The sequence below is a fragment of the Canis lupus genome, chromosome 21 (genome assembly GCF_011100685.1).
Source record: "Canis lupus familiaris isolate Mischka breed German Shepherd chromosome 21, alternate assembly UU_Cfam_GSD_1.0, whole genome shotgun sequence".
NCBI classification, from domain to species: domain Eukaryota; kingdom Metazoa; phylum Chordata; class Mammalia; order Carnivora; family Canidae; genus Canis; species Canis lupus.
The window spans coordinates 5,442,096-5,454,569 of record NC_049242.1 but is presented as its reverse complement, the minus strand read 5'-3'; the positions used below and the strand labels follow the sequence as shown (position 1 = coordinate 5,454,569).

The following is a 12,474-nucleotide window of genomic DNA, read 5'->3' as shown; positions in this document are numbered from 1 at the left end:
CCAGGTTCTACAAGGTTTGTCTTCAAAACAAATGTTAAGATCAATGTTAAGAATACGGCTGTAATTCAGATTTTAGCAGGTTCCTAGGTACATTTTACGATTTCATTCAATTTAAGCTACCTTCAAAGAAGTATGAGGAATACAACCCAAAAGGTAGAAACAGCATATGTACCCTAGTGTTGTAATGATAAAAAAAAAAAAAAAAATGCAGGGCAGTATTATTCGCTTCCTTCCCAAGCTGCACTCTCCCATCAAGTCTAAAGTCTATGTGCTGGCATGCATCCTGTAGGATTTTAAGACTTCAAACTATTGAAATTTAAAACCCTGTTACCCAAAGATTAATTCTTCAGACATCAGAATGTATAAATCAAAAGAACATGTAATTAATTTAGTGTGGTCTGATTTCTAGATTTCTGAAATCAAGGTGAGAAAAGCCTTAAATAAATAAGGAAATAACATGTATCCCTGCTGGATGCTCTCTATCTCTGCATGCTGGACATCAGATACCACCCTCTTTGACACTATGGTGATTGTTGGCTTCACCATTCAGTTGCTCTGTATATTGAAATCCTCCTGAGTATACTTTGCAGTACTCCTGGAGGCTGGCCTTGGCCTAGGTCACTAGAGGCTCCCTGCTGCAGCACACAGCAGAATCCTCTTTGGCACCCTGAAAATCACAGTACGACAGTTAAAGTGCACTCTTTTGCCTTTCATCACTGCATGTAGCATAAATTTCCTCCACTTGAGGTCCCTGGGAACTGGTTTTGTACACCCACCTCCTTCCCATTATCTGGGAGGAAACAGGAAGAATGATTGCACAGTGTACTAAAGACCTTATTTCCACCGTAGTTTCATGAATCCGATCTAATTTTTTTTGTTTTTCACACAATGAACGTACTCCATTGGGATCCTCAGAAAACCCCATATTAAGTTTAGGAAAAGTTTTCAGAATTAATATCCTGAATCACCTTACTGAGTGATTTCAAGCAATAATTCTTAGTGGAAGCAGGAGTTAAAAAGTCAAAATCAGGGGCCCCTGGGAGGCTCAGTCATTTATCTGCCTTTGGCTCAGGCCATGATCCTGGGGTCCTAAGATCAAGCCCCACATCAGGTTCCCCACTCAGTGGGGATCTGATTCTCTCTCTACTGCTCGTGCTCTTTGCTGACCCTCTTCGCTCTCTCAAATAAAAAAATCTAAAAAAAAAAAAAAGTCAAAATTGAAGCTAAAACTGCACCAAATACACATAAGATAGGGATACTAATACTAGTCTAAAATATTATTATTAACAATTAAGTAGGTTAGCCCTCCTTGCCTAACAGTTCATATAAATAATGTCATTTACCTGAAGTTGTTCCACAGTTTCTTTGTGCGCTTTTTCCATACTGTTCATTTTTGTTCTCAAATTTGACTCTTGGTACTGAAAGTCCGCCTTTAGTTCAGTTAACTGAGAGACAGACAAACAAGCATATAAATACATATATGTGCACATGTAAAAAATATAATAATGTACAAACACATCATTTTAAACATTCTTCATTATAAATTCACAGTTCATTATAGAAGTGGAAGATGTTAGCAGTTTCCTGAAATTTATAATTTAGAATTTGTTTTGTGAAATGAAAGTTATTTTACTACAGTATATTGTAATGGTAAGATAATACTGAACTACCAGTAAAACTTTTGAGAAGATGCCTTTTTTTTTTTTTTTTTTTCAATTTACAGATGGCTTTAATAGACACGGAGTTTGGCAACTGGTATACCAACAGGAAAGCTTAATGGCTAATACCAGGAAAAACTGTGTCAATTACAACATATTTCACATCATATATAAACAAAGAAATGTTAATAGTAATTTCAGGTTAAAATAATCTTTCAAAGACAAAAGAAGAAAATTTCACACTGGGCAAGTACAAACAGGAGTGGTTTTATCAACCATGAGCTATATTGCTTTTACTTTAAAATTTATGTCCAGAATTATGTATCCAATACCACCCAAGACTTGAGATAAAACAAAAAAGCACAGAAGCTCAACTAACACGGAATGAGAAAGAAAAGGGAGTTACTTTAAAATTTTCACATAGACAAATGTAAGAAAAAAAAAATCAGTGGTTTAAGGAAGCTACATGTTCTTCTTAAATATCAATGACATACATAAAATACAAAATCCTTAGGACTTCAAACTAAAAGGTAAGTTCATATTATATCATTATGTTGTTAGAACCATGGAGAAGCAGCTTCTGGTTATTTTTAAATGGTTTTTCATTATGTACAAATGTTAAAGATTTGAATGTTCTTTTTTGTAATTACCTACTAGCCAGTAAACTCAAAGATATGTAACAGCAAAAAGAGAAAGGAAGTTATGATGTATTATATTCTTATTGTCTGAATAAAAGCCCTTGCTTTTGCCAAATTCAAAGAATAACTGAATTCCCTCTCTGTTTTCTACATTACAAAGGAATTCCTGTTCTGAAATGTCAGTTCACATCAGATCAGCTAAGATAATTATTCTTGTCACTCAACTGTGTGTTGCCTTCAGATTATGAATTTCTAGAAGATAAGGATTATGCCCAATTTACCCATTTTTGTATTTTCATGATCACTTGAGGATACATGGCTGGTTCTAGAAGTCATTGAATAAAGTGAAATAAACTTAAGAAAATATCTTGGTTGTTGTAGATTTACATTATAAGAGAAAATAGCAAATATATAGCTATTTTAAGCTTAGAATTATTATTTTCCTTACAACATGGCTTATTTCCGTTCCTACTAGTTTTGTTTTGTTTTTTGTTTTTTTTGAAAAAACACTAACAAAAGCAGAAAACTTTCAACAAACTGCACTAACACAGAAGAGTCAGGTATGGAAAAAAAAAATCTAAAAAAGTCGAATTCCACAATGCATTATTAACTTAGTTTTGGAATTGTTGCTTTATAGCAAAATTACTGTTTTATTCAACTTTTACCTAGAATTACTTAGAGTAATATAGATAAATATTTGTGCAATAGAAATGTCCCTAAAATTTTATGCATAAAACAAATTTCAATAAAAGCTCATTAATTCAAAAAATTCTGTTAAAAGGAACCATAAAAAATAAGACACTCATAACTATCCTATTTTTAACTTACATCAATCCTAAATTTCATATACTGAATTTGCTTAACGTAAGGTACAAATGTATTAAAATAAATTTAAATCCACTAACCATCAAGATGTGAGAAAATTTAACACAAGTTATTAAATGCCAAGCTCAGATTCAACTACCACTACAGATACTCAGAAATAGAAATAATTCATACACATACTCATAATCAAGGCTTATTCATAATTTTAAAGGAATGTTTTTAATGTTTTCCTACTGTATATTTGAAATAAGTCAAAAAAGAAAAGTCTAAGACTATAAACAAGTACAAAAGTTGGTTCTATCGTCAAAGATGACCCAACATCAGTAATAGCAGTTACAAGCACTTATACAGGGCAGGAGCTGTAGTACTTCCTATTTTCATTCAATCGTAATGACCATCTCCTGAAATAGTATTAATATTCCCATTTTTAAAAAACAGGACCAGAGATGTGAAAGCATTCTGCTCAAGTTAACAAAGTGCTAAAAACTTTTCACTAAATTGACAACATATTTGATACTCTTCATCTAACTGACAAGTCAGAAGTAAACTTATTTCCTACAAAATGATCTTAGACACCTATTGCTAATCACCGACTACCACACAGGAAATTCCCATAGCACCACTTTTTACCAAATAAATAATTGGTATGTCAAAGACTATATATATTCAATTACTTTTTCAAATCATAAGAATTCACATATTCCATTTACCTGTCATTTTCAAATTAAGGCATTAGGCTTATTTTTAAACTATGGATTTACTGAAAACTAATGTTCAGACATTATTACAACTTCAATTAGCTCTCGGTTAATTCTTAGAACTAAGATTCTGAAAGGCCATTTTCACCTATCTTCATTAACAGCTTACATTCCAATTTGGCTTTTGTAATGTGTCTTGTAATAATCATGCACAAGAAACATTACCAAATTATTAAAGTCTAATAAAACTTGGAATTTTCAAGCAAAACTCAAGATGTAAATCTTACCAGGCTTCAGCGAACCATGTTCTTACCTTTTTATCTTTTTCTAAAATGGTCTGGTCTCTCTGCTGTAAGAGACGTTTAAGTGACATCACTTCTTCTTTCAGTTGACTTATAAGGACAAAATTGTCTGTTCCCCCACTATCTGCTGACTGATTTATAGAGCTACTAAAAAGAAAAAAGTAAAACAGAGTTAAATGAAGTAGAAGGAAAATTAGCAGGTGTTCAAATTGCATAAATTAGACAATTCCACAAACATCCTTAAGGCTAATGCAAAAAAATATGTACCTGACAGAAATGGATGCAACTGGCAAATTACCTTACTAATGGCACACATTACATACACCTGCAGAAATATAATTCAGTATTAGCTTTTAGGGGGTCAATACTTCTAGTGTAAAGCAATAGGCAGCCAATTTGTACAGTAACATCAGCAAACTTTTGGCTAATGAACTAAAACAAACTCACGCTCATAATACTTTAAATTTAAATACATTTTCCAAGCAGGTCAATTTAAAACATCACACTTAGATTTTTAGATTTGTGTTTCACTGAAGAATAATTAAGATCAAGAGAATGTTCTATTCAGATTTGTTTTCTTTTCAAAACCCAATGTATTCCCCAAATAGAACAACAGTTCAGTGCCACTTGCTTATTGCCAAAATTAAGTTAAAATTTTAAACTAATTATGGTTACTCTTCTTGGTGACTCAAAAAAGTCAATGCAGAAAATACGTTTCTATTCTTTTACCTAGTAATAACTGTCAATCAACTGTAACTGTTTAGCTATAACTTGAATTTTCGTAGCGCTAAAGGAATTCATTTTTACCTATCTCCATTAGATGGCTTAGATTCCAATTTGGGCTTTTTCTTTGGAGTTTCATTCTGAATTGCTGCAGAGGATTTATGGCTGAAACCAAACATTAATAAGAATAATTAGAGTAAAAAAGGGCAGAAGCCTCAAGTGATAAGTTATTCTTTTCCCCCTAAAATATTACCGAATATCACTGATTTTTTAAAAGCATAAATAACAAAGTTAAAGGGAAGTCACATTAAAAAAAATACATGTTTCAAAATACTTCAGAAAATATATTGACATATTTACCTCTGTTTCCATAGTCCCTGCTCTTGTTCTGGACTCAGATTGCTGATTCTGAAAAATACACAAATGACATCTAACAACAACATTTATTTAATACCTCTACATTTAACAGCATTCTTCCTAATGGACTCAAATTATGTATGTTAAAAATCTTTTGTTCAGAGGAAGCATATTCAATTAAGTTTTTGAACTAAACTAATATATACTGAATAAGTCATATTCTATTGAGATAGATTCAAGTAACTGCTAGGCATCTTAAGTTCTTTAACAAAAGTACAGTGATGGGGATTAAATTCTCCTTTTATTCAGATCATTTTCCAAAAGTCAGTTTAATATCATACTAAGAATTGGGGTATATAAGCACAAAACTCAACCATGATAAGATTCTATAATCATAAAGTATGACAGTCATCACACTTAGGCTGCCGTTACTATTTCAGACAGAAAATGTTTTATCTTTAAAGTTAACACCTTCCTAATAACCCTATGCACAGATTTCTCCTTTGGAATAATTCAAGTTGTTCATAATAGTGTGTCACACTGAATCATGAAATATTTAATTTGTTTCTTTCCTAAGAACCATCTCCAAAGTCTCTGGATGTTTTAGTCAGTACTGTGGAATAGACATGCTGAAAATACTGGGAAATTCCATAGTAAGAAATGATTCTACTTTGCTTATAATTAAATAAAGTCATATTACTAATTCTCTTCCATTATGCCATAATGCCAATAACAACTTTTTAATTTACTATCAATCTTACCAGTTTTCTTATGGTTGCATATCAGTCAATCCTGTATTAATCCCTAGTTTATTGATTCAACATGTATAGAGCATCTCCTATGTACCAGACATCACACACTTATACAATATAAGATGTTAAAAGACCTAGGCTGTGTGACCTTCTGCCAGTTACCCAAAATTCCTGAGGCTTAGTTCCCTCAGCTGTAAAATGGGTATAATTTATACCTTGTAAGGGATATCAGACTTAAATGAGTTTATATACATAAAAGCACTTTCTACATTACTAGTATATACACAGTAAGTAAAAATATGTGTGTATATTTATGCATATAAAATTTACTATTGTAGCTGGATAAGTTTTTCAAGCAAAAGTAAAAAAAAAAAAAAAAATCAGACCATGTTAAAATCAGCTATAAATAAATACCAACTTGGGGGAAAATGCTGTAATTCTATAAACCTGAGTTATTATTTGTGGCAATAAATGCCAACCCTTAAAAAAAATTTTAAAAATTTAAAAAATAAATAAATGCCAACCCTACACGGAGGAACTCAGTTGCCCTTTCTTTTACAATTTTCATCATAAGCATTAGTAAACCATATTATCACACATGAATTAACAGCAGTATCAGGATCTCAAATTGAGAAACAACGTATTAAAATACTTAACAAAAACACTTGGAATTCATCTTTGCTTTCTGAGATGGCCATTCCTGAATCCAGATTGACTTGTTTTTGCCCTCTTCTATCCCCAAGCATCACTGTTTATCACAATAGGTATGCTCCTCATAATTGTTCTCACCCACCGAACTTAGGATAGAACCTCACCAACTGATTGCCTACTCATTAAATGGTCTACATCCATCAAATACAAAACAGTATTTCTATTTCTTCAGCAATAAAAAGGAAAAAAAAAATTAAAGGCTAATTTTATCCTTATTCCTTTTGTTTTGATACCTGTTATTCTTTCTAAAGATTAAGTTACGGTCACAGAATCTTATCTTTATACATATATTGAGTGTGTCTTATCACATGCTAAGAAAAATTTATCTAGTAAGAACAGGGAAAGGGTAATTCAACTGAGTTTTAAGAAGAGTAGGTCCAATGGATGCCATTATGATAGTTACTTTATCATAGTTTTTCTTTTTTTTTCCATAGTTTTTCTTAAAGAAGCAAAAACAAGAAAGATTTATGTTCCTTTGTTCCTTGGGATATTCTGATAGAAGCACAAGATTTCTTCAGAAGAGCTAGAGAAGTCACTATATGACCACTCTGACATCCAGAAAGCACAACAACGGGGTAAGGCAAGTGGAAAAATTGCTTAAGCAAACATCAGTACCTCAATAAAACTTCATAATATGTGCTTGCCTACAATTAGAATCAAATCTTGTTATAATTAGTACTATATTCTAAAAATGTGTTCTTAAATGTGGTAGGCATTGATTTTTGGTAAATGAAATTATGTTTTATCTACCTAGAAGTCTTCATACAGAAATTTGGGAAAAAAGAAATTCTTCTGAAAACTGGTTAACATGCCCCTATTTTGTCCATTTTGTGTTTAGTTTGTGCTTTAATATTCTTGGTTTTTCCATGAAGACTAAAACCACAGTTCAAGCAACTTTATGCTACACACATATTACCACTATATAACTCTTTTCTCCTAAGGCACTTTAAAAATCAAGCAGTTGTTTATATTTGAATAGAATTTCTGCCTATGTGTTTAAAAAAACAACAACAACAAAGTATTGCCTGTTTAAAATACTATTTTTCAGGATGCCAGTGGTTGAGTGTCTGCCTTCGGCTCAGGCATGATCCTGGAGTACTGGGATCGAGTCCCACATGGGGCTCCCTGCATGGAGTCTGCTTCTCCCTCTGCCTCTCTCTCTCCATGTCTCTCATGAATAAATAAATTCTTTAAAAAAAATTATTTTTCATACTTTTGGAAACTTCAAGATTTAGAATGTTTCTATCATGATCACAAATGATAGTCTCGGAATCTGTTCTATAAAAACATTGAATGTATATATTCTAGTCACTGGTTTAAGTAAAACAAATTAGTGGTAACTGGTGAATAGAATTCCATATAACCGTAATTTGTATTTATAATTGAAAATATAACTTTCATAGTAAAACCCTAACAATCATTTAAACAAAGAAAGAATATTGAAGCCTTTCATAACACAGGCCAATGAAGTATTAATTAACTCTGGTGTACTTGTATTTTGACTTTATATGATCATATAAAATATATGGGAATTAACATATGCGTTATGGAATTACATATGATCACATGTAATTCCCTACATGTCCTATTTTTATAGTAAACAGCTAAACACACTCCACGTGTATAATTTTATACATGCTTACCTCAAAGATACTGTGGGTTGGATTCTAAACCACCCAATAAAAATAATATTGCAATAAAGCAAGTCAAAATTTGTTTCCCAGTGCACCTAAATTATGTTTATACCATACTATAGTCTACTAAGTGTGCCAAACAATTAGATACCTTAAAAAAGTAAATTAAAAAATTGTTGCTAAAAAATGCTAATGCCACCATCCGAACTTTCAGTAAGTCATGAAGCACTGATCACAGATCACTATGACAAATAAGGAAAAATATTTGAAATATTTTGAGAATTACCAAAACATGATGCAGAAATGTGAAGTGAGTAAATGCTGTTGGAAAATGGTGCCCATACACTTGCTCAATGTAGGGTTACTACAACCCCTCTATTTGTAAAAACTGCAGTATCTGTGAAGCACAATAAAGCAAAATGTGATAAAACAAGGTGTGCCTGTATCTTGAATAAAGTAGGGAAAAGACCCTAAATACTCAAGAAGCTTACCATATACAATGGAAACTAGATCTGCACAAAAGTAGTATTTGCAAAAAGTTAAACACCAATATATGGCATTAAAATACCAGGAGATTTTTAGAAAACCTGATTTCAAAGTACTTACTTGTGATGGCTACTGCTGTGACGATGGTGATGGTGATGATGATGGTGATGATGTTTTGAATGATGCTGGTCTTTCTCGGTAAGAGATGAAGAAGATGAGTTTGAATGTGAAGATCCCAGGCTCTTCCTTTGTTCTTTTGTCTTCTGTAAAACTCTCTTGTATGATAAAGTACAGAGCCAGCATAATAACTTTCCATCAACCTTTTTAAAGAAAATATCTGCATTAGATTAAATGCACCTAGAGACTGAGTGTAAGTGAAAGATAAACTGTTCAACTTCTAGTGCATGCACTCTCACCCATGCACATGCGTGCGCGCTCTCTCTCTCTCTCAAACACACACACACACACACACACAGATTGTTACAAAATGGAAATAAAATTAGACGTTTCTGAAACTTGGGAAAATGCTCATTTGGTATATATTGTAAAATTGGTGAGGATAATGTAAGGACTTCCATCAGTTTTGAGGCATTTTTTAATTTCGAGAGCTTTAAAGCATAAATTGACATACTTCCAAGAATCTTACCTAAGCACTGGCCTGAATTTTTAAATCACTGTGTAATCACTAAAATGACAAAGTAGCTCCCACTACAGTGAAAATGTTAGTTTATAAAAACGAGGAGAACTTGAATGACATATACATTTGATTCTCCTTATTCGCAGGCTTCCCATTTGCAAATTCATCACCTATTTGCTAAAATTTATCTGTAACCCCAAATAAATTTGCAGTGCTTTCATGATCATTCACAAACACACATAGCAGCAAAAAATTTCTGTAGCCAGACAGCAAATGTTTCTTGTAGAGGATTAACAAGGTGACACTCTGTGGCCTTCTTCTTTCAGCTCTTGTGCCATAAACAAGTGTGCTTTTCACGGTCTATTTAGTGCCATGTTTTCTCCATCTATGCTTTCTACTGGTGATTCCGCTGCTTCTAATGGTCCCCAAGTGTAGTGCTGAAGTGATGTATAGTGTTCTCTAGGGCAAGAAAGCTGTGACATACCTTATGTTAGAAAATACCTATCTTGAATAAGTTCCTTTCAGGTATGCAGTGCTGTTTTGCCATGATCTGAATGTAATCGAATAACAATTTACATTAAGATATAGGGGGATCCCTGGGTGGCTCAGCGGTTTAGCGCCTGCCTTCGGCCCAGGGTGTGATCCTGGAGACCCAGGATCGAGTCCCATGTCAGGCTCCCTGTATGGAGCCTGCTTCTTCCTCTGCCTGTGTCTCTGCCTCTCTCTCCCTCTGTGTCTCTCATGAATAAATAAATAAAATCTTAAAAAAAAAAGAAAGCTTTTTACATTAAAATATAACATGAACAAAACGAGATTAAGTACTGATCAAATGATTACCATGTTGTGACCAGAGGCAAGAATCTCATCTATCCTGCCCCCTTAGAGGAATAGTTCAATATTCGCTAATTCAGTGTTTGCAGCAACTTGATAGAACTTATCTACCATGAATAATGAGGATCAACTGTACATGTGTCAAGGGAAAAGAGACTTCTTTCCAAAATTAAGACAAAACCCTATAAAAATAAAATTAGGTTTCTTTCTCCTACATCTTGTTCACACAAGATGCGCTGGAGAAACATGCCTCGCAACTAGGGTACATATACTGCTGTGGAAGAACCCGGGGGAACTTCTCAAAGAGACAATCATCCTCCAAATCAACTGAAACTGACAACCAACAGGACGACTGTGTGAATGCTGCTGATCAGCAGAGGAATGCCACAGGCACATACATACTTTTTAAGTCACTGTAGATAGAAAAAAAACAAACAATGGTTCAAAACATGAGCATGAGTCCCAAACCAAAAGGCACAAGGCTTTGAATTATACATGTTAATGTGCCATCAGGTATTTTTTTCACACCAGCAACTTCAAGTACCCAGCAAAAGGGTAAGTAGCTGACGGGATTTAAAAGCAATTAGTAATTCTCCTGAACAAAATGTTGGATAACCGAACAGTACAGAATAGCTAGCATGGAATACTTTTTTAAAATAGTCATCTCAACTGATCAACACAAATCTATGTATGATGCAAACAAGGAGAAAATACACTGTTCCTGCACTTCTATCTAATTACCTGTTTTCAGGGATCCAAAGGATGTATCACCTATCAGCAGTGTATTCATTAAACTAACTCCCAACTCATGTGTTTTAATTTCCAGAAGATATCATAATATAAATACCTTTCTTCTTCCTTCCTCCTTTCGATCAAAAGCACACTGCTGTTTGCACTGTTCACAGGTCTGAGGTGGTCCATATTTTTTTTCTGAATTTGTACAACGCTGACACTTTGTACCAATAAATGCTGCAATTATGTTACAGTACTGACAAGGCTTAGGCTGAAAAGCAGATATACATTTTAAGTGAGACATTTAAAAATATTAAAAATTTGCTGCATAAAATATATACATAAAGGTCCCAAAGAATGAAGATAAAGGTACATATTAATAGAAAAGTTTCATGCATCCAATATTTAGGAGCATGAACTAATTTAATATCCTAGTTACTTTTATTACTGTTCCATAGATTAAAAAAACATTTAACAACTTTTCATCATATACAGGTACAGATAAAAAGACCATACATTACACATAAGCTTTAAACTTAAGAACTGGCAGAAGCATAGTCAATCTAAACTAACAAACGTACTTTGCTTTTCTTTGATACTCAAAAGACAATTCAGGATTTTACAGAACCTTAAGGCCAGCACTTTGACTAATCATGACTATACTATACCAGTGACTATCTTATACATATAAAAAAATTGATATGAAATAATGTCATGACTTCTATGAATGAATACCTGAATTATACTGCTATATAAAAACTGCTGGAGGTTCTGAAGAGGGAGAAAGTATGATTATGCAAACTTTATAGACAAGTGGGTTCTCCAAACCAGGAGTTTGTTATATTTGAGTCTTTAAAGAACAAAATCATACATTTCACACTGAAATTCAATAAACACAAAACATGCATAATAGGACTGTTTTTAAACATTATCATCGTCCAATCAGATTAACTACAGAAAATTTCTTTCATGGAATATTTTAACATACCGAATATTTAAGGACACATCAATACATACTTTTACAAGGTTCATTTTGTGAAAAACAATGACTAGTAACAATAACATGAAATAAAAATGCAAGACATACTTACCGTGCCAAACTGCTTCACATTTTGAGCACACTTCTTACAAATCGTATTAGTTTTGCTGAAAAGGAAATTGAATATAAATGATCAAATTTACATAGCTTTTTGAGGTAATTAGCACACTGTTGAACTAATGCAGATATTTAACTATTAACTATTTACTTTAACTATTTGCTTTAGTAGTTCCTAAAACTTTCTCTAACATAGACCCAGCATCTTTTTAGGGATGTGTATTATACAAATTTTCTCCTTTTTCACTAACTCTAGATAAATGTTTTTGTTTTGTTTTGTTTTTAAAGATTTTATTTATTCATGAGAGGCAGAGAGAGGCAGAGACACAGGCAGAGGCAGAGGGAGAAGCAGGCGCCATACAGGGAGCCCGACATGGGACTCAATCCCGATCCC

The 12,474-nt window shown here is 33.1% G+C and overlaps 1 protein-coding gene across 27 annotated transcripts in view; it reads right to left on the bottom strand.

Moving 5' to 3' along the window:
* The window catches only part of FAM76B (family with sequence similarity 76 member B), a 177,743-nt gene that overhangs the window by 161,767 nt on the left and 3,502 nt on the right, over positions 1–12,474 (bottom strand). For 20 of the 27 annotated variants that reach the window (XR_005375415.1, XR_005375412.1, XR_005375414.1 and 17 more), the window contains 7 exons: positions 12,076–12,130; positions 11,100–11,255; positions 8,905–9,104; positions 5,205–5,252; positions 4,929–5,009; positions 4,133–4,268; positions 1,344–1,445 (listed from right to left, as the gene is read on the bottom strand). Coding sequence is in view for 19 of the 27 variants with exons in the window: in XM_038568241.1 (XP_038424169.1) it covers positions 1,344–1,445; positions 4,133–4,268; positions 4,929–5,009; positions 5,205–5,252; positions 8,905–9,104; positions 11,100–11,255; positions 12,076–12,130 (778 nt within the window). In the remaining 8 variants the exon portion in view is untranslated. Of the gene's footprint in view, positions 1–1,343; positions 1,446–4,128; positions 4,269–4,388; positions 4,447–4,928; positions 5,010–5,204; positions 5,275–8,904; positions 9,105–11,099; positions 11,256–12,075; positions 12,131–12,474 lie in introns of those variants that run through there. The other 7 variants (XM_038568255.1, XM_038568253.1, XM_038568254.1 and 4 more) reach the window with 4 other exon arrangements.